We start from the raw sequence: 23,423 nt of genomic DNA on the forward strand, positions 1-23,423 counted from the left end.
ATATATGTTAAAGGGTTTCAAATCCCACATTAAAAAGATATTATGTTATCCTTTTAAGTTAAAGTATTTAAACCAAAAAGTTTTTTATCTCACATTGAAAAAAATGTGAACATATAATATATATACTAAAGGGTTTCAAATCTCACATTGAAAAAATAACTTTTTTCTTGTGAACATAAAGTATATATACGAAAGGGTTTCAAATCCCACATTGAAAAAATAATTTTTTTCTTGGGAACATAGAGTATATATACTAAAGGGTTTGAAATCCCATGTTGAAAAAATAAAATATTTTTCTAATATTTATATAATAAACTTTAAAAAGTGTTAATAACCAACTAAAAAAATATATAAAAAAGAGGAGTATAGAAGAAAAACCATATTTGAAAAAAAAAAGGTCTCATCTGGGTTTGCCCGGGTCATGGGTCGATCGGGTTTTGCCAGGTTGTTACATCGGCCGGTCTTTTAACAAATTTGGACCGGTCCAGCCACCGGGTCGACCCGTCGGGCCGGACCGAGTTTAATAAATGTGGTGTGTGTGTGTGTTATATAAGCTTTCAATTAATTTTAGTAAAAATAATTTACAATAAACCTATGCTAGAACCTGTGATTTAAAATTTTTAGTTAAATTGTTTTCTTATATATTTGTTTTCTAACTTGGTATTAATATCTTCATTTCTTTATTTGTATGTGTGATAATTAAGAGGGAACCACTGAATATTTCAATTTTTATTAAATAAAAAAAATATTATTGATCAAAACTAATTTTAAAGGAGCACAGCCTTCATATTTTAGCTTTAGAATTAATTAATCACATTGGTATGAAAAATCAAGGAAACTTTTCAAGTGATTTCTTTTGCATGATCTTCAAATTAAATTAACATCGAAGCAACCGGATCGTTTGTAGTTTATTTGGGTGCAGTACTGCCACCAGTTCATGGCCTTCACCAAATCCTCTATCTAAATAATATTAACAACAACAGAATTCTTGTGATAGTAACCTTTTTTTAAAAAATTAATTAATTTTTTTTAATTTAATTTTTTTTGGTGTTTTTAGTTTTTTTTTATATGTGATGTTAAAAATAATTTTAAAAAATATTATTTTAATATATTTTTAAATAAAAAATATTTTAAAAATAACTATTATTACATTTCTAAACACCAAGAAATAATTTCTCCATTGTATACCACACGTATCCTGACCAACATATCATCTGAAATGTTGCTCCGATTATATGCTGGAAGTCAACTCAGAGTAGAGATAGTTGATTCTCTCATGATTGACTATTTCGATAGAAATTCAGATACTATGAGTACGTCCAATTGAAATTTGAGGCAGGTCATAATTACCCAAATCAAATGCACATGAATGGAAATCTCAGATTTTAAAGGTTTTTTCACTTTTAGCTAGTCTCTGCCCTACTAGTCCATGATTACATCTTTGCCTCGATATTCATGGTGGAAGACATCTCGGCTACAATTCACACTCCACACAAAGCCCAAGTTGGTCCTTGGTCCAACCCATCGCCCACCCACATAATTACATCACATCCATAGATTCAATTTGGAAACCAGACCTAGTTAGTGCTAACCTTCTTGATTAATGACTCCAATTAATTAAACTAATCTCCTAATTGTGGCTAATTTAGGACTTTGTTTTGCTAACCCACAACCAATTCTTTTACTAATCCTTGCCCAATGAGGTCTCTAGGTCTCTCTTGTGACAAGTGAAGTGACGTACATCGATCTCTATTTTTTTCTTCTGACTTGAAGCATGGCTGAAGCCCTACATATATTTATATATATTCTATGTCGGTTGATGATAATTAATTAAAATTTTCTTTGGCTTAATAATTAAATATTTGAGACCCTTATACATATAAATATGTCCCCACTACCATTACTCATCTTTACCACTCAAGCCTTGCTCGTATTTAAGTTCTTCAATGAACAAAGGGAATATATATAGACATATCACCATCTCTCTCACTCTCTCTCCCCCTCTCACATTCATTGTTGAATGCTGATTTTGCCCCGAAGTTCTTTGCTCATCTTCCGGTTTCACCTCCATTGAACAACACAACGCACAGAGAATTCAAAAAAGAAAACAAAAGTTATTCTCATAAGTGGATAAGTCCTCTTAATCCACTCCAATATTTAAGGAATTCCCAAGGCCTAATCTCTCTATAGATAAGAGAGAAATCCATCACTAAATCTCGGCTTAATCTTTCAACTTAGTCCCCCACTTACTCTCTCCCAACATCAACAACACGTTGTTTGGCCGAAGTGGTTCTCTTCAGTTCTGCTCTTTCTCTTGAACCCAACAACCAAATTAGCTTTGACTCATATTAGTTATAGCTGATACAGTCAATCAGTGTGTTTATAACCCTTTTTTTTTAACCACACTTATATATTCAGTTCTTAAACAGATCATGGACTGCTTGAGAGAATTAGAAGGCAAACATGCTCACGATCCTCTATTTGAAAAAATTATGAATAAACCTTCACGTGTATTTGTCCCTGGTCCAGTTATTGTTGGTGCTGGTCCTTCAGGCCTAGCCGTGGCAGCTTGTCTCAAAGAAAAAGGTGTCTTAAGTATGGTACTAGAGAGATGTAGTTGCATAGCATCTTTGTGGCAGTTGAAGACTTATGACCGCCTACGCCTTCACTTACCAAAACAATTCTGTGAGCTTCCTCTCATGGGGTTCCCTAGTGAATTTCCAACTTACCCTACTAAGCAACAATTTCTTCATTATTTAGAGTCATATGCACAAAAGTTTGAGATTGGTCCCCGGTTCAATGAGACTGTGTCACATGCTGAACATGATAAAGTTAATGGGTTTTGGCGCGTGAAGACTGTTGGGAAGAAGCTAGAGGAGACCGAGTATGTGTGCCGCTGGTTGGTGGTGGCGACCGGAGAGAATGCGGAGGCGGTGGTGCCAGAGATTGATGGAATGGGAGAATTTGGAGGGGACATAAAGCATACAAGTTATTACAAAAGTGGAGAAGAGTTTACAGGGAAAAAGGTTTTGGTGGTGGGGTGTGGAAACTCCGGAATGGAAGTTTGTTTGGATCTATGCGACTATAGTGCTAAGCCTTCACTTGTTGTTAGAGATACAGTAAGTACTGCTCATCTTAATTAGTTAAGCATATTGTTCTCTCTTTTTTCTTAGAACTTTATAGCAAAAAAGAAAAAGAAAAAACCCTTTGAAAGGTTAATCCTTAAGCCTTTGGTCTGTTCAAATCCAAATGTTCTGATGGGGAAAAAAACTCGTTTTGATGATAGAACAATAAGATATACAGGTTTTGTTTTTGAAAAATCAATATAAATATTCAAATTCCTGGTTTCGTATTATTTCTCCCTTTCACTCATTTTTCTTAATAAAAAATCCAAATATAAATAAAACTCATTAAAAACCTTTTCTGTCCTGGCATGTATGATGTATTTCAGGCTCATTTCTTTCATGGGAGTCTAATAACAATTTCAAATTGGCCTGGTGTGCATAGTGACTTCAAGTTCCAACAGGCGCTTTCATCTCTCTGTCTCTCTTTTTATTTAAAAAATGATGAGGAAAAAAAATAGGGATATGTAATTTTATACATAAAAATAAAAATAGTGATCTTTCACTTTCTTGGGATTCCCAAGCATGCGCATACAATGGTAAGAATTGTAAGGTTTTGCATTTATATCATAACAATACATCTCCCTTTTGTGTTCCTATAATTAATTTTTCTCTGTAAAGACCTCTAGGCATATTCAGTCATGACCTCGAACGAATTAGCCCACATGTACACACACATCACTCGGGCAACTAGACGGGTCACACCAATATCATCAAACTTTTAGCTCTTTTTTGAGTCATTCTATAAGCTTTCTAAGTTGTAGAAGTAGTAACTTCTTGTCTTTTTCTTTTTTTATATATATAATATTTGTGGGAATGTTATTTGTTTTGATTGAAGGTGCATGTTCTACCTCGAGAGATGCTGGGCCAATCAACTTTCGGGTTGTCCATGTGGTTGCTCAAGTGGCTGCCTGTGCGCCTTGTCGATCGGTTCCTGCTGATAGTGTCGAGGCTAATGCTCGGTGATACGGCACGATTTGGATTGGACCGGCCGGAATTAGGTCCCATTGAACTCAAGAACTTGTCCGGGAAGACCCCGGTATTAGATGTTGGGACACTAGCCAAGATCAAAAGTGGAGACATTAAGGTACTTTCCCAATTATATCACGTATCTTATAATGAATATATCACATCATCACTTTTCATTTTGCTCTCCCTGGCATCATATGTATGTTTGAAATGAATCCTACTGTGCCAAACAATCGTACTGTTTTTTTTTTTTAATTTAATGTAGGTGTTTGGATCAGTTTTTTTTTTTAATTTTATAGTTAGTATCGTGTAATTCTATTTTTTTTATTTTTTTAATTATATATATATATAGAGAGGTTCGGAACTTAATACACTGTATATCCTAGCTAAAAATCCTATTTTTACTGTAGAATTCCTGAATTTTCCTTTGTTGTTTTAGATATGTCCAGAAATTAAGAAGCTAAAACGTCACACGGTAGAGTTTATTGAAGGGAAAACGGAGAATTTTGATGCTATTATCTTAGCAACAGGCTACAAAAGTAATGTGCCATCTTGGCTAAAGGTAATTTTTTTTTTTCTTTATCTTTAGTTCTTCATAATTTCCATTCTTCTCTAAGTTTCTTATTCTTAAGGATATGTTATTTTTGCACCAAGTTGATGATCAAAATGCTAAAGAAAAAGAGGACATGGGCTTCTTTTTTTTTGTTTTTTAATTGTCAGGAAGGAGATATGTTCTCGGAAAAAGATGGTTTTCCTAGAAGACCATTTCCAAATGGATGGAAAGGGGAGTGTGGGCTATATGCAGTGGGGTTCACTAAACGTGGAATATTAGGAGCCTCAGTGGATGCTATAAGAATAGCCGAAGACATTGAACGATGCAGAAATGAAGAAGCTGCACCGTGTGATCGGTCAGTTTTGATGAAATCACCACCACCACCACCACCACCAAGTTTTTCTTGTCTTGAGTTCGATTTATAGAGAATATGTTGATTGAAGAATTATAGCCTATGAGAGGTTCTTCGGATGGTATATGCCAACAGACACAATACTGATCGATGGTGCCAAAGTTGACATGTATCCTCCAACTGAGGAAAAGAGGAAGAGAAAAAGAAAGAAGGTTGCATAGCTAGGGAGAGAGTTTTGCAAGAGAACCCTTATCTTTCCAAGATGGCACCAACCAGATTAACCCTTGTGAAGGAGGAATCTGAGAAGGTTGGTGTTGTTGTTTTGGGGGGGACCTCAGATATATCGATCATGTACAGCTTGTACAATACAATTTTTCTCTAATTAGATATGACTTCTAGAGAGGGAAAAGAATGAAGAGGGCTATAGATTGTTTTGCATAGGTGAGATGACATGATTGTGCTTAACCTTTATTTTGCTTTTCCATGGGTGGGTTTGGGATGAGACTTGTTAACATTATTCTCAAGTTTTTCTCTAATGTATGCTTCATTTTTTTTTTTCCTTTCCTATTAGGGTTTGTCTTGGGATGTATGTCATGGTGACTTTCGAGAGGAGGAATTGATGACTTCTAATTATGAAATCCTTACATATCATGACTCTCCATCTCTCTGTGTTTGGATTTTGAATTCCTTCCTTTCTTGAGGGCTAATCATCTGCCATTTTAGTGACTTGTAGTCGTCTTGATTCTCATTAGCAGCCAGGACCACCACCTTTCATCAGAACCTACATGTGTACGTTTACAACTCCTCAGAATACTATTAAATGAAAGAAATGCCAAGCCATTAATATTGCCGCATTCAAACTAACCTCAAATTTGCTCCCAACTATTATTAATTCTCTAATAATAAAGTGGATGAGAGGCCTTTCTTTCTTTCTTACGAATAGTTTGAAGCTTGCAAAAAGAAATTGTATATTAACACATGCCAATTCATATAGTAATTTTGTTTTTTTTTTTTAAAAAAAAAAACTGCATATATATTCATATACCTGCAAGCATGCTTCTAACAAAGAAGTAGAAGATCCATTTATATATGCTAAACTCTTTGTGCAAATTCATGTTTCCAGAAAATATGGAAGCACCATGAAAGATATGACCTTTCTTTTTCTGAGAAGTTAGTGGGTAACTTGAAATACGCAAGCAGATGTGATATTCTTCGAATCTTCCTAATGATGTAAAGCAACAATATGGCCATGGGTGCTCTTGAGAGACATACAAGTGAAATGGATGGCTCAAAAAGCAAGCTAGGTATCGCAGTCATCAGTTTTCATCAACCTGAAAAGCAAAAATGGTTGTGATATGTAATCAGGTGGAACTGCAGGATATCTGACCCACGATAAAAAGTGAAACTATCTGAAGAAAAAGTTGCGAGCACAGGTTTCTTGACTAAGCTACATGCCATAAAATATGGCATTAGTAAGTAGTATGTCTGAGTCTCACAGAATATGACAGCTAGAGTTGGAAGCATATGCATTCACCACTTACAATAAGCCTGGAAATTAAAATCAACTCTACTTGTGCTTGTTAATTATTATCAATATTCATGTGCCTAAATACTTCAGGCAGGCTGTTAATGTCACATTTAAGAAGCTGATCTCAAATGTGAAATTTGATAATTAATGAGATTGGGGGTTTGATGATTTCAATTATTTATTTATTTATTTATTTGCGGTGAAATCTTGGTTAATTCGAGAAGAAGATTTAGATATGGATCTATGGTTATGTTGCTATACTGAGATTGAAAGAAGTAAGTTTTCTGTAAAAGAGGGACGCTTTTTGGAATAAAAATCACTATAAATTGAAAGTAACAACACCACCCTAATTAAGTAATGAGAAATTAATGGAAGTACTCAACTATAGATGGATTTATAACACATTAAAGATGGGTTCGGCTTATGAGTTCTATTAGAATACTTATTAAAAGTTTTTTTTTAAAATTCCTAATTAATTTATCATGTATCCTTCTCCTTACAATTTGTTATAAATATTATAGTTATTAGACTTGGCATAAGGTTTAACTAAGGTTAACACAAGAGTCAGCAGAACAACCCAAACTAATTTTAAAATGATATTGTTTTGAACTAAAAAAATTGAAACAATTTGACCGTGTCTAAATTAGGTTTAAGCAAGTCAGTTAGGATAGTTCAAACCCAATGAAGATGCTTGGGTTTACTTGATTCATTTACTGATTATGTTCAATGATAAATCCAACTCGAATCAAGCTCCAAAGCAATGAATTTTCAAATCAACCTATTAAGTCGGGTGAGGTTTCATAACTATAATAAACACTCAAAAACATTGTTATATGCCATATGTTTATTTAATGTATTTGATTAATATCATTGATTTTTATTTTTTAAAATTCCTAAGATCACTTGTTAGCCCTTTTTTTAAGTATGTATATATTGACTAAATTATGATTAATTACTTTTTTTAAGTATGTATATATTGACTAAATTATGATTAATTACTTTAATTAAAGATCTTCAAAACTTCATATAATGTGGATATTAATGTTATTAATTTACACATAATAATTTATGGACCATATAGAAGAAAAAAAATATCAACTAGTCCTCTTGTAAAGTCAAATAAAGAATTCAAATTTTAGATTTAAACTTCACTTATATAGAAAATAAACTCTTAATATCTTCTGATGATATTAAATTATGGTATAATACGAAATCTTAAGTAGTTTTTTTGTTTTTTGTTATAGCAGGTCAATTTTTTTAAAGTTTTTTTTTTTATCATGTTCCTATATTTTGCTTTGGCTATTAGTTTTATGTACTTTTCAATACACTCTCAATGATTATTAAAATAAAAACAAAGAGTTGAAATTTAATTGATAAATTACACATACGGTCAAACTTCACAATTTCAATTTATGGTCACGTATGACCGTTTCATCCGTTTATACGTGTGGATGTGGCATTCATCTAATTAATGAATATGATTTTATGTAGATATCATGTGATTAAGAAAGTAGAATGTGAGGATTCTTATACCCAAAATTATAATACAAGAATTGGAAAGACCAATTTTACTCATTTTCTTGCTATTCCTTCCGATTGTTTTATGGGATAAAACGAAAGGATAAAACAGAAATTTAGAAAAGAGAAAGGATTCTCCATCACTGTGCAGCCAAAGACCAGTTCATTGAATCTCCTAATGAATCGGGAACAAAATGCTTGTAAAAAATCGAAGAAGAAACCCAGAAAAGATTTGATGGTGGGATTAAATTTAACTAACTTATGCACCTATGATAGTTGATTTCACCGACCCCGTATTCTTTGCCGAAAGTAAAATTCTAGGATCTAGTTGTTGATCCCATTATCCAAGATAAGAGGAATGGAAACAGTTTCAATCCCCCATCACTGTAGCTCCATGTTTAACATGCTAATTCCTTTATTATGCTTTCTTGGTACTGTCGTATATATCCAAAGTCAAAATGGTGCCATGTTTTCTTCTTCCTTTGTTTTTCTTTTTTCTTAAATTGTTATAATGAGTTATGAATAGCTAGCTAGGCTGTGTAAGAGGACTAATTCTCATTATTCTTTACCTTTTCTCCGTCCATGTGCATGTAAAAAGAGATTGAAAGTGTGAATTATGATAAAAAAAGGTTAATTACTAGCAATCTCGACTTTTGAATACAGTCAACAGATCCTAATTTTGCTTATATATATATATATATATATATATATATATATATATATATATATATATATATATATATATATATATATATATATATATATCTTAGTTAAGGCTATACGAATTGCTTTCTCAAAAGCAAAACTAATGAATTAATCACGTTACATTCACACAAAATCTTCTCTTGAATGTATTTTCGAGTAAAAACTCTTGCCATGCGTGTCTTTAATTGAACCTAGAGCTCTCTTATTGTTATTTTGGAGCGGAAATAGAGTGTTTTTTGTGTCATATTACTTTTTATAATTTTAAACAGCTTTTGGTGATTGTTCATCATATATTGAACAGCATCTTGTTCCAAGAATTATGAGTTTTACTTATCAATGGGCCACGAAAAAAGCACATAACGTTCTTTACCAGTTCTTTTTGTTCTTTTTTACAGTCTTGGATTTGCATGCTGAATAATATGCCGGCCGGTGATACGTTCCTGAATGAACTTTTGACAACATGTATATAATTACATGGAAAGGGTAGTTAGGATTTTAAAGAAAGTGGGTGGTAGGGTTTATTCCGACCGCATAGTGTTGTTGATGAACAGAAACACATAAATATTAAATCCAGTCTTACGGACACCACACTCCTATCAATCATGAGAGGCTGAAGGATCAACATCAATGGGGGGTCATCCTTTTCTTCTGCTAATTCCATTTAAAGCCAGGCACGGGAGGTTACAGGGAGCTGCGTGGCCCCTGAGATCCATATGGCTATCTACGTCGGACCCCCTTGGGCTTTTATTACCCCCAGCAATTGTCGTTTCTTTCTCCTTTCTCTGTTCTGTGTTCTTGGAATTACTTTGGTTTAAGAAAAAAAATCTTCTTGACAGCCCAACCACCTCTCGTATCTTGAGTTAATTTGGTTTTGGTGCATGCCTTTTTAGTTCCCTTTTGATTCCAAAGGAAGTGCTTTAGCCTCTAGGACCCATTGAACTAAAGCAAGGAGTGCTTGTGCCACTGTACTAATTTGGAGCTTCTGTAGTCTTGCTGTTCAATTTTGGTAACCAAATATCTCGGATATATGGGAAAAGATTTTGTTACCAAGGTCATTGGAGGAGAAAACGATGCATTGAATCACAAAGGAATATTCTAACACCCACAAAGGCTAAAATATTAATAGAATGTTTGATAACGTGGCAGTAATAGGTGATTTTTAAAATGTTTTTTAATTTAGAAATATATTAAAATAATATTTTTTATTTTTAAAAAATTATTTTTGATATTAACACATCAAAATAATCCGAGTGTGTTCAAAAATTAAAAGGAGAAGTTATGGACTATGTAGTTTAGGCTATGTTTGTTTTTGCGTTTCAAAAATGTTTTAAAAAAAATTTGAAATTTTTTTATTTATTTTTACTTCAAATTAATATTTTTTTGATGTTTTTAGATCATTTTCATGTGCTAATATTAAAAATAATTTTTTTAAAATAAAAAAAATATTATTTTAATATATTTTAAAATAAAAAAATAAAAAATATTTTTAAAAAAACCAAAATATACATCAACAACTTGATCAACTTGAACCACTCGATGATCAATGTGATTGATTGAACGTGAGAGTTGCCGTCCATAATCAACAATCAATAATCAGTAACGAATTTTCTTTCAAATGTCCCGTTGATTTAATAACACCCAGCAGTAATTATTGCATTTAAAGACGAATCATAGATAGAAAATAATGTGTCGGTGACAGCGTCGTCTTTAATTATTTCTCTACGGAAATTTGTTTAAAAATAATTACTTACAAAATTACTAAAAGAAATCGAGATATAATGTTACATTTCCAAGATATTCGATACAGTTATATGGATTTAATGGTTTTAGCCATGGATTCATTCAATGCCCACGTGCAGTTTAACTAATAGAATAAAAATAATTTTCAATTAAATACAAATTTAATCAATTAAGCGCAATTATATTCAGAATACAAAAAAACATTAAAGGAAAAAACTTAATAAGATAAATATTTTTAAAATTAAATACAAATTAATTACATTGCTAAAAATAGAAAATTTAAATATATATATTAAATTAACTAACCTAACAAGATTAACTCAAATATAAATATAAAAAACTTGTAAATAATTTAATAAATTATCCTGAATTATACTTAATATAAATTCACAAATAAATTTAATGATTTAATTATTCAGATTAATGACATTAACTTTCTGAATTCAAGGTAAGTTGTTAACTAGATTAATTAAAAAAAAATATTAAATATAAATCAATTCAAATAAAATAAATAATAGTAATTAAGGAATAATAATTTGAAAAAAAATTAAAACAAAGTTTGTACACAAAGTTTTAATTCTTAAACATAAAATTAACCTAATAACTAAAATAATTGACTAACATTAAAAAAGATATATAAATTCCTGTTAATACAGTAAAAAGGTCAAAGCCACGATGAATTGCCTTGATATGTGAAACATCTCTCAAACAATAATATATATTTTTATCCAATCATTTAAGTATATATTTTTCTTGAAATTTCTTTAACATTATGTTTATATGCCTCTTTGGTTAAGAGGCAACAACCAGTATATGGCATTGATCATCAAGTTGTGAGAAAACTTCACATGAAAATTAAGTTTTTTATGGCTAAGTTTATGGATTTGATTCATCATTGTTCAATTCAAGTATAAAAAATAAGTCCCTTGAGGAACATATAATTCTTTATACTTAAATTAGTATTTTCATATAAAAAAAATATACATGAAGAGAAAAACTAAAGTAAAGGTTAAAGAGCATGTATTTAGCATGGAAATTATATGGTCGGGCTTTCATGGCCTTTTGGATGGCTTTGATTTTATGGTCTTGGCTTGTAGACATGGTTGTAATTTGGCTTGCTTATTGATGACTATTCAGTCCTGAAATTTCTTCATGGTAAAGAGATTGTATTGTTAGTCAAAAAATTAGTGCTTGGTTTGCACGTGTGCGGTGTCGCAACGAATGAGTCCACTCTCGGGTTGTATTTGGAAAATGGATTCTGTGGGAGACAAGGATTTCCTTTCTTTTCAGTGGAAAGAAGGAATGAAAGTCACCACATAGTATTTGATCACTAGAAACCCTAACTGGTCTTAAAGATTGAGCATGAGGACTGATTGTGTAAATGAAAGGTATTAACACTCCAAATATGCCCCATCTAAGGTAAATTGCATTATTTAATTATCTGATGTATGCTAAGGTAGTGTCGTGTTTTCTAATTGGTGGTTTGTTTAAGATTTAAGAAAAGTTCTTCTCGATAAGGAGATCCTTATCTTATCGTGTAAAATCTAATCATTATAATATCAATATAAAAGAACTACATTTTCAATATCGAGAATATCTTTTACGTAAAAGTTTATAATCCTAGATACTGAAAGAAAATAGAATATTTTTTTGGTATTTTTGAAATATTAGCGTAATTCTCATCGCTTTAATAAATTGGTTATTAAAGCAAAAAAAATGCATGCTAATACATATATTTTTTTGAATTTTTTATTGTATGAAAATACGATATGGTTTTTGTATCTTTGAGAGGTTTGAACGTATGCATGAAAACAAGATATTTTTTTTTTTTGCAATATTTTGAAGAAAACATGGTTTTAATACCATATTTGTATCTTTTAGTATAAAAATATAAACCAATATTAAGCAAAATTGATAGAAAAATACGCGGGAAAATAAAAATTTTTAAAAGAATGTTTTTGGAATTTTTTTGTCTTTTTTTTAATACAATATAATATTATTAATATATAACGGGATGGGTTGGCCCTATTCTTTTCTTTTTACTGGTCCGGCCTAGTGAACAGTGGAGAACTCTCCAGTGTTCACTTACAGAACAATGGAGGCAGTGAAAACGAAGAAGAAAAGGAAGGAAGTTGACCTGGCAGTGAGGACTGCATTATTGCTATCGTTGATTTTCTTCTTTCCAGTGCAGAAGCAAAGTCTTTGTTTTTTCTTCTCCTTATCTATTTCCTCCCCTTTTGTTTCTTTCTTTTTCTCTTTTTTTCTTCTCTCTGTTTTACTCTGTTTTTTTTTTAAATATTGTCCCTCTCCATTTCTCTACTCTTTTTTTGAATTTCTTCCACCTCCTGGTTATCTCTCTTTCTGTTTTTTTTCCTCCCCTTTTGTTTTGTTATTGTTCCTCTCTCTCTCTCTGGTCTCTCATCCCTCTCTCCTCTCTTTCATTTTTTCCCTCCCTTGCTCCCCTATTTTCTTCTAGAATTTATAAGTACAGGGGGAGAGGGAGCCACCCTGCCCTATCCAATCATGGCGCAGGGGGAACGAGAGCTACCTTACCCCTGTCTAGTCATAAGAACAGGGTAATGTGGCTAGGACGGTCTCTATACAGCCACCCCAGAGCTACTCGCAAGGCATGTCTCTCCTACCCCTTCCATCATGGTGGTAGGCCATGACGAGTGGGGGTTATGTCAGGGTTTGGGCAAGTAGGGAGAGAGAGGGAGCGGGAAAATACAGGGGAGAAAATCTTCTTCTTCCCTTGCCTATGCACGTTCAGGGGAAGAAGAAGACCCACAATGCCGTTAAAAATGACACTGTTTTGGCCTTTTTTTATGAACAGTACATGAAATGATGTTGGTTTGAACAAAAACGTTGTTTCATTTAAAAGAAAATGGCGCTAAAAAAATCAATTTCCAAATCAGTCCTCAATTGTAATTTTAATTTGAAGAATCAATTCAATTGCATTCTTATCGAATTCAAATGTTAGCCCTGATGTTGGCTGCCTTTTTTATTTCAGTCCCTAGTCTTGGATTTATGCAATTGAACCCCTAATTGACCATCAAACTTTTAAATTACTTCAATTTGGCCTTTGATTCTCGTTAATTGGGTCCCTAGAGTTTGGTGCCTTTTACAAATTAGTCATTGGCTGTAAATTTCTTCAATTTAGCCCTTAATTGATCTCAAAACTTTGATTTTCTTGCAATTTTGCCCTTGATTCAACCAATTGACTTGGTAAAAATTAAATTTGGTCTTTTAAAATTTCAATCTTCTCGATTAAACCCAAATTGGGCTCCCAAACTTAATTTTTCACCAATGAAGCCCCTAATAAAATTAATTTGATCCATTTTAAGTCCTGACACTTGATTAAATCCTTCAATTGGACTCAAATTAATTCTGAAACATAATTGAACTTTAATTTGGCCTATGATTAAATAACATTGGTCTATTAAAAATTTAATTATGCCCTTGGGCTTAATTTCTATGCAGATTCGTCCAATAATCATTTAATTTGACCTTGAATTTGCATATTTCTTCAGTTTTTGGTATAATTGGGTACAATTAGGTTTTGAATTTCATCCAAAATTGCAATTTGATTTTCCTATATGTTTGAAATCCTCCTTGACCTATTTTCTCTATGTTAGTCTTTATTTTATTTTTTAATTTTTGTTTTGGAAGAAAAAATATAAATTCGGGGAATCACCAAAAATACATAGAAGGATGTGTCAAGTAGAATTAGTTAAACCGGGACAACACCTAGTCTAAATGAAATTTTAGGTTGAGAATTCCAGCCATTTAAAGCAAGCCCAAATAACTGGAGAAATCATCATCATGTTTTATATGTCTATCATCAATACTATCAATAAGGATTACTCCCAGCCTTGAGGGGGTATAGTTCTAGTGGTCAGACTTTAGGTTTGCTCCCTAGAAGTCATCAATTCGAGTCTCATAAACCTCAAGGCTACTGGAGGCTTACATGATTGTTAACTTTAAGGCCCGTGGGATTAGTTGAAATGCATGCAAGCTGCCCGGACACCCATATTAATAAAAAAAATAAGGATTACTTCCTAAATGAAACTTAACAATATGCTAATTTTATGAAAAGTTTTTAACTAGTCACAATACAGCTGCATTGCTATGAGAAAATTTTTGAAGTCTATTTTTTATTTAATTATGTAATAATAACAATATATATTTACATTAAATATAACAAATAAAATTATCAAGTAAAAATATTATTTTTTTCATTAAAATTGTTTTTCTTATTCAAGTATTGTTTTTACTTTGATAATAAAATGTATTTTCAATTAGCAACATAGTTCATTAAATAAAGAAACAAAACAATATTCACAAAAACTATAAAGATTTGAACTAAAAAATAAAAATAAAACATATTTTTTTTATTAAAAACCTTAATTTTCTTATTCGTTCATTTCTTTTTTATTTTAATGACAAAAATATTTTTTATGAGAAGTATTGTTTTTTCAAGTAAATATATATTTTGATCATGAAAGTAAATTTCAATTAAAAAAAATTAAAATATCATGAATTGCTCGTTTTTACACACCTATAAAAGCAAAAAAAAATGAGGATACTAAATTTAAGAAAATTATATAAAACATTTATAACAAAAAAATTAAAGAATATATATTTATTATCATTAAATATTAATGAGAACATTCTTTTAAAAACTATACATATTAGGCTAATACACTATTATTCATAAAGAAATTGTTAATATAATTGTACGAAAGACATAATCTTAAAAACAATTTCATAATTACATAATTGCTTAAATATTATTTCAATAAATTGAATTGAATAGATTTTAAAAAATAATTAAAAGATGAAACGGATATCTAGAAAAAGAGGCAGTCGTGCTTGACCCTATAATAACATGTCCGCACTCCTGGTTGGTTTTTTTATTTTTTTAATGGATGGATGACACTTCATCTGCCTAACATTTTTTTTTAAGTACTAGATGATGTGTCATATTCTAGTTAAGGGGGTCAAAAAGTCGGTGTCCAAGTTTGTAGACCTTAAAAATCCAATTCTCAACTTGTTTCCACCAGGAAAAACCAAAAACAAATTCTAAAAAACTCAATAAACCCATATCAAACCCTAAAAAATTTACAAGGACTCTAAAAAACCAAAATCTAACCAAATAAAAAAAAACACCTTACAAGTTTTGATATACTTTTCACCACATGTTCAAAGAAAAACATCACCTCCATTAAACTCATCTCTTTAAGACAAATCCATTAACATTAAGATCGACTTCTTTGATGGGTGAAATAGAGTTGATTAACCACTTTCTCTCTCCTCTTACATTTTTCATTGACTTTATCTCCTCTCAAATCTCAAGAATTGAAATGTAAAATAAATAAGTGCAGGATTGAAACATAAAATCCTCAAAATAAATTAAAGGACCAAAAAAGAAAAAGTAAAACTTTAGGGACCTAACTTTAGCTTTCTACATGCCATGAACAATAAAAATGAAAAAAAAAAGAGACTTTTGTTTATACATTCAATTTGGTCTCTGTTATTTTAATTTTTTAATTCATAAAACTAAATCCTATTTTGCAAAATTAAGCATTAATTTAATACCATGACTTTTTTTTACATTGCTAATACAATGTAGTACATGAACAAAAACAATTATTAGGCATAACACCGTGTGGACACTACATTAAAGAGTAAAATTAAAAACAAAAAGTTTAAGAACTATAATAAATTTTCTAGGATCAGAAAAATGAGGGGCTTACTCAAGGGCATAGTTTGGTCCGTGGAGCACTTCAATCAAGTGTGACATTGAAATGAACAGTAAAAAATGATTTTGTTTTAGTATTTCTTACGAGTGATATTGTTCACACATTGTTAGAGAGAATTTTTTAGAATTTATTTTTTACTTAATTATATGATAATAAAAATATATTTTCGTATAATATACAACAAACAAAATTATAAAGGATAAGTATTACTTTGTTTGTCAAAACTATTTTTTCTTATTCATGATTTTTCTCTGTTTTTTTTTTTACATCAAAATAGTTTTTTTATTAGTAGCATAGTTCATTGAATAAAAAACAACAACAACAATCAGTTGCTATAACATTAAATTAATAATTACGTGTTTATATAATTTAGAGTTAATTTATTGATTTTCATGTTCACAAATATGAAAGTTGCACGAACGATAACATCAATGATGAAAGCATAAATGAATGTGTCTTTGTTGTAGTGGAGCCAACTTAGAGATTATCCAGAATGAATGTCCATGGTTGAGGCTTGGAGGGGGAAGTTTAAGGTTAATACATATATAATCTATAATTTTAGCTAATACACATTTGCTTTTAAATTTATAAACTAATTATTTTATTTAAATTATTGTAAGGAAAATTATGTTGGGATGCTGCAAACTCCGAGGTTGCTAGACGAGTCTGGGAAAATCATATAACAACTAGGTGAGTTTTAATGTTTCAAGTTTATAATTTTTGTAAAAGTATAATCTTTTTTTATCGTTATGTATTTTTTAGTTTAACAAATTTCTAAAACAAGTTATGCGACTTCTAGTATGATGCACATAAATACATTAAGAGAAGAACTGAGTCAGATGACATTGACATGTGGAAGAATTGTACACCTCTCCATATCGTTGAGAGTAACTAGGAGAAATATCTAGTGTTCTTGACGTCGAATGGTTTCAGGAAGCAGTCATGAAGTAGGTCCTTGAACAAAAAAGAGGAGACTCACGGTTATATTAGCAAGCATACTGACGGGTTGTTTTCTTTTAATAACCATGCAAAGCACTTAGTAAAAGCTTGTTTTATTTTTAAGTATTTTTCTTAAAATATTAGTTACTATTTATGATAACGTTTAACTAATGATTTATTTTGCAGACTACACAGCTTGGGTGAGAGCCAACTCTAATAAAGTTAAACATGAAAACACATATACAAAGGGAGGATTGGTAAAAATGGATGAAACAGTTCATGGATAGCCGAGCTAAGGCGTTTATTGTAAGTAAACTTTGAAACCTTTTGTATATTGTTTGGACTAATTTTTTTATCCATATCTTTGACTTTTTTTTATATGTAGGAACAATATAAAATTGACATTCATTCCAAACATGAAGAGGACCATTGAACTCATCCGAAATACGATCTACAATTATGGTTGGAGGATGGATCAACTAGTGGACCCAATAGGAATAAAGTTTATGGTATCTCTAAGAGATATACGATTAAATAGTAATGTCTCGACTATAAGCACCATATAATCTGACTCTATATAGCCATCACTAGTTGTTGAGGAGTTGGTTGAACAACAAAATAGTGTTTTGGGGGCCAAAGTGAAGGTAAGGTATAAAGAACAAAGAAACCAATAGGAGGAAGTGATGGCATACTTGTTCACTCATTATCCTTCCCCTTACGAATCTCCATGAGATTTTCCTCCCCTTTCCCCTTTCCTTTGCCCTCCCCGTACATCTACAACTTCTTAGTAATGTATATAAATAGTTATAATTGATTTTGACAAATAAATTAATAATATTAAATATGTTCTTCAATTTTAATTTTTTTTAATGTTATTTAATGTCAAATTGTTTGATAACAATTAAAAAACAAGCTACTAAACCATTGATGGACATAAAACAATTTATCGATGATTTCGTTGGTACAACAGACCCATTTTCCTAGGAAAATTACAGAGTTGTTAACTTGTTTTTATATAGACTAACGAGTTGTTAGACATGATATATGACCGATAGTTTATCTATTAGTGATATGTCGATAATAGTAACTGACGGATAGATCAATAGAAATTGGGTGTCGCCTATTTTGATCTTTGGTATTAATATTTTTTTCGGATTTGAAATCCCTAACAAGACATTTACCAACTAGAGATTTCCTTCATTAAATTTATTGGTGATATTTGCACCTATAAAAACACAAATTTTACAGTGATGGAATATTATGTCGATGTAAATCAATTTTCTAGTGGTGAATTTAATTCAAAAACAAAAACAAAATCTCTTTAAAAAAATGAGTTAAATTTAATAAAGAAAAACAAATAAAAAAAATCCAAGATAACCCAGGTCCTTTTCAAAACTAGCAAAACAAATCTTATAAAAAGGAAATTAAAAAAAAAGCCCAATATCCAATATTTAAATGGGAGTTGAAAGGTGAAATTGAAAAAATTTAAGCTTAAAAACAGAGAAAAAAACCAAGCAAACCAAGTGAATATCCTAAACTTGAGCTAATCTTTTAAACTTGCAAAAATCTTAGGTCCAAGTTCAATTAAAAAGCTTAATTCCCGACTAATTTATTGTTAAAGGATGAAAATGGGAAAAAATTCAATTAAAAAAAATCTCTAAGAAATCAAAAGAATGATGATCAAATCTGATAAGAAAAAAAAACTAAAGGAGGATAAAATCATTAAAAAAAATAAAAATCATCTCAAATAAAATAAATAGCAGTCAAAAGAATAGGGACCAAATTTGAGATATGAAAGAATTGGAGGATGATATTGAAAAAAATCCTGATTTTTATAAAATATTTCAAATAAAATAAATAGCAATAAAAAAACATGTAAGAAATTTGAAGGAAAAACAAATGAAAGGCTGCTCTAAAAATTTAAAGCGCCAATTGTAAAATTAAGATGGAGAGAGAAAAGAAGAAGAAAAAAAACATTGTCAGCACCTAGCAAGAGGTCAGTACGCTACACGCACACACCTAAGGAGGGAGTGTTCGCTAAGAAGATTCCAAAAACACCAATGAATGTCATTTTTTGCTGCCAATCCGCTAGAAACGTCGCTTGAATACAGCAGAGCAACGAGCTCATTGGCTTGTGCAACTGTTTTTTGTTTTTTAATTATATTTTATATTTATTAAAATACAAAATTTCTCCTTATTCAACTTAATTATAATTAAAAACTAGAATAAAAATATGAAAAAGCTCATAGACACCAGTTGAACAAAAATGTGCTTTTAAGGTGATTCGTAATTAATGTTTGGATGAAAAACTAGCTAAACTTAATTTAAATGGAAGAAAATTAATGAATTACATCTAACTGCAGCTTAATAGATAGAGAGACATAAGCAAAAACTTTATAAGATTATTGTGTTTTGCAATGTGGTGCGAAATGTTTTTTAAGAGTATTTTTTACTTAAAAATACAACAAAATAATTTTTTATAATTATTTTTTTTACTTTTAATATCAACATATCAAAATCGTCAAGACACATTAAAAAAAAATACTAATTTTATGTTTTTTTTTCATGTGAAACATATTTTTAAAACACAGTTTAAAACATAAAAACAAATTAATGTCTATTTAAGAAGCTCTAACATTACAAGAGTTATCCTTAGACTTTTTGCTTTTTTTTTTCCTATGTGGGGGATGATGGTTCAACGTTAGGTCTTAAATAACTTCATTATAAATTTTGTGAAGGAGAAAGGAGAAAAGAGTTTAGTGTTAGGTCTTGGATAACCCACTAACTATATTTGGTATATATATCATATCAAAAGCAATACATTTTAAAGCAACTACACTTTCCATTCCAAGTCATTAAAAACCCTAAGGTAGGAGCGGTCCAGCCATGGTACTGTCCATATTATATCATCGAGAACCACAAGCTCATGCTAGGCACATAAATTTTCACAATTTTTCTTCTCCTAGCCCAGGTACGGACACAAGGTGCACATGGTCACTGATCGATCTGGACCATCCAATTTGATCAAATCATAAATCCTTTCAATATTGTTTCTGTGGTCCAACCAAAAAAATTGATTGTGCCCTAACGGTTTGATTTGGACCCTTTTCCAGGCTTTTATGATTGAGTGGCAGAGGTCAGTATCAAATCAGATGGTGGGGAGTTATTTAGTCAATGAAATAGTCATCTATCAGACAGTATACATCCATGATTGGTTTCAATCCAATGATGATCATTGTTATTCCTTGGAATGTCTAGCACGACAATGAAGTTGCAATCCCACAATTCTAGATGAGGAGAAGATAAAAATAGAGAGTCATGTCATCGCATGAGTTGTATTTAGTTCTTGTGCTAATAAAAATTACAATTAAGAAATATATTTAGAGCATGTTTAGCAGTGTGGTTGCGGGTGCTTTTCAAATAACTTTTCGTGCCAAAATGCATGCAAACGATGTTTTTTCATTTTTTAAAAATCATTTTTGACATCAGCACATCAAAACGATCCAAAACGTACAAATCATATTAAATTTTAGTAAAAAAAAATTCAAATTTTTTGGGAACGCAGCCGCAGCCGCGTTCCCAAACGGGACCTTAATCACAAAAATCCATACAATTTATAATATAGTTTTAGAATGAATTTATATATTTTTTGAAATAGAAAATATAGAGAGATGTGTTTTTTTATCCTATAATCTTCATCTTTTCTATTATATACACATATCAATACATCATTATTTATTCCTACATGTAATTATATCTATCCTATACATATATGTCTTTTTCTTTAGAGATAGCTAGACAAAATTTCTTTCAAAAATGTATATGCTTACAAGATAAAAGAAAAAGAAAAGATAAATAGTATTATGTTTAATCCTATTGTAATATTTGGAGATGTAGCTATCTCTAAGTAATTCATCCATTAAGATGTGATCGATAGCTATAATGATTTTATCTTTGGTTACAATCTCTAATTGAGCAATTCCTTTGGGAATTCCAAGCTTGTGATGTGAAAATTGATTTTTGATCTCATTAAATATGGAAAAGATTGAAATAGGAGTGTTGCTATGCAAATAGGAATCGACAACAAGATACTATTGTTGGAAAACATTTCATCAGGCTTTCTATTCTGTTGAGAATTTTGTCACTATTTATTCTCTTGACAGAATTTTTCATCAATTATTTAATCGGTATATTGCTACATATTTTTTAGAATGGTGCAAAATTTCTAGTGGAAATCTCAACGGAAACATCAATGGAATAGCATTTTCATCAATGATTCAGTCAAAGATTTTATTTTTTTTTACTTTGTCTATTTTGATCCAAAAAATTGCTTGCTCACAATCCCATAACCACAACAAAAAGCATCTTAAAAAAATTGACTTATATAAATTCCAAAATAAATAATGCTAAATGGATTACGCAAACTTATGAGTTTTCATAACCGAAAGATTTAAGTAGTAAATTCATAGAAATAATTCACAAGAATAAGATTAATAAAATTCCATATGCAAACAATTTTAAAACAAAAGTAGATATGAACAACTCATTAAAATTCTTGTGGGAAACAATTAAAATCCTAATTAAAATACAATCAAATCAACATTATAAAGTATTTATACTCAATACATTATATTGGAGGTGCTGGAGAAAGTAGAGGTAAAAGAGGAGAAAAAAATCTTTAACTAGAAGGTCCAAGAGAAAAAGGTACAACCATAGCTGCACTTTGTTAAGTCTAATACATCATATTTTCTTGTAGGAGTTTCACTCTCATATTCTTCATCTCAACAACCATTTGTTATTGAATCCTTTCTTAGATAATCTCATAAAAGTCTTGTGAAATATAACTTAGATCAGAATGTGGTGTGCCTATAATTGAAATAGTATTGTCAACTCTCAGTTCTCAGACCGATACTATGAGCAAATTATAAACTCAATTTTTATCAGGTCCATCACTTGCAAAAACATTCAACCACAGTTGAGGATCATATATAAGGAGGAAATGTCTTCTCTAAATTTCATAATCATGTTGGTGTTATATCTATCTCATAAAAAAAATCTTAAATTCAATTACATTTCATATTATTGATGCAAATAAACAATTTTAAAACAATGATAACCATCAAAACACTTACGAAGAATGCTTTTGCTCTTGTATTGAGAAAAAAAAAATCTTTTTCTCTATATCCTCTTACTTTATATGAGTTTTCTTATATAATTTCATTAGAGTCAGTTCTTGCTTATGTTGTTTTTACTACAAATTAAATAGTTTATTAAAAGTCTTACAAATAAACATGTAATTAAAAGTTCAAGAAAAATAACAAAATATATAACAACAAGCTCTTAATTACTAGACTCTTTACATGGTTGATAAACATAATTGTTTCTCTAATGCGTTTGTTCATCTATGACCTTCTTTATTTCTATTTTGTATATTGAATCGTGAGTGATATGTAAGACTTTATAAAACCATAAATTGTTTATGTAAAGCCTAATTATGTTATGTGACATGTCTTAGTTTACAGTTTTTTTAGTTCTTTATACCATCTAACCCGACCTTATAAATTGCTTATTTAAGGGTATCGTATAAAAAATCACACAACCTGGTATAGATATTTATTAAACATAAATTAGGTATGGAAATAAAAGAGTAAAAGTTTACAATAATATAATAATAATTGATTTAAAATTACCTAGTTGCATTGTGGTTTTCTCACTCTCTTCTGACAAGCACTTTGTTGGTCTCGTCCAACCAAAATTTTTTCCTTAATTAATTTTATACATTAATTAGTTTTTAAATTTTAAAAAACTAGTAACTCAAATTAGAGATTATTTATCTAACCTTAAACTTTTTCCCCAAACATCTATCGTATACATCCATTTAGGATGGTCATGAAGTTGATTCCATTGAAATAATTAGCTCTTCGAATGACCATTTCCCCTTAAAGGTGATAGAATAAGTAGCTTCAATATTGGTAAACCTAAAAATCAATTTAAGAAATCTATTTTTATGTAATTGTAAAACTTAAAATAACTCAATTCAAATAAATAACATCATAAGACAAAACATTAATTTTATAGAGAGGTTGCCCTTTCATTCTACTATCCATTTGCCTAAAATTGACTCTATCAAATAAGAGATGGTTGAAGGGATGCTTGCTATGTTATCTCCAGTGATTGAGCCTTGGTTAATAATTTGTACATTATATGTCTCCTCATAATCATTACCTAGATTCAC

The 23,423-nt window shown here is 30.5% G+C and overlaps 1 protein-coding gene across 1 annotated transcript; it reads left to right on the forward strand.

Moving 5' to 3' along the window:
• The first annotated feature begins 1,933 nt into the window (after positions 1 to 1,933).
• Positions 1,934 to 5,661, forward strand: LOC133674266 (indole-3-pyruvate monooxygenase YUCCA6). Its single transcript, XM_062095300.1, has 4 exons — positions 1,934 to 3,119; positions 3,961 to 4,209; positions 4,531 to 4,653; positions 4,812 to 5,661. Exons 1-4 carry the CDS (start codon positions 2,433 to 2,435, stop codon positions 5,067 to 5,069), a joined length of 1,317 nt encoding a protein of 438 aa, XP_061951284.1. The 5' UTR covers positions 1,934 to 2,432; the 3' UTR covers positions 5,070 to 5,661.
• The last annotated feature ends 17,762 nt before the right edge of the window (positions 5,662 to 23,423 follow it).

This window comes from Populus nigra, chromosome 15 (genome assembly GCF_951802175.1).
Source record: "Populus nigra chromosome 15, ddPopNigr1.1, whole genome shotgun sequence".
Taxonomy (NCBI): Eukaryota; Viridiplantae; Streptophyta; class Magnoliopsida; order Malpighiales; family Salicaceae; genus Populus; species Populus nigra.

Excerpts from the sequence above, each read along its gene's own strand:
- LOC133674266 (XM_062095300.1), top strand. The coding sequence starts at position 2,433 with ATGGACTGCTTGAGAGAATTAGAAGGCAAACATGCTCACGATCCTCTA. Across the intron at positions 4,210-4,530 it reads TCAAAAGTGGAGACATTAAG|ATATGTCCAGAAATTAAGAA; the intron begins GTACTTTCCCAA and ends TTGTTGTTTTAG. Across the intron at positions 4,654-4,811 it reads ATGTGCCATCTTGGCTAAAG|GAAGGAGATATGTTCTCGGA; the intron begins GTAATTTTTTTT and ends TTTAATTGTCAG.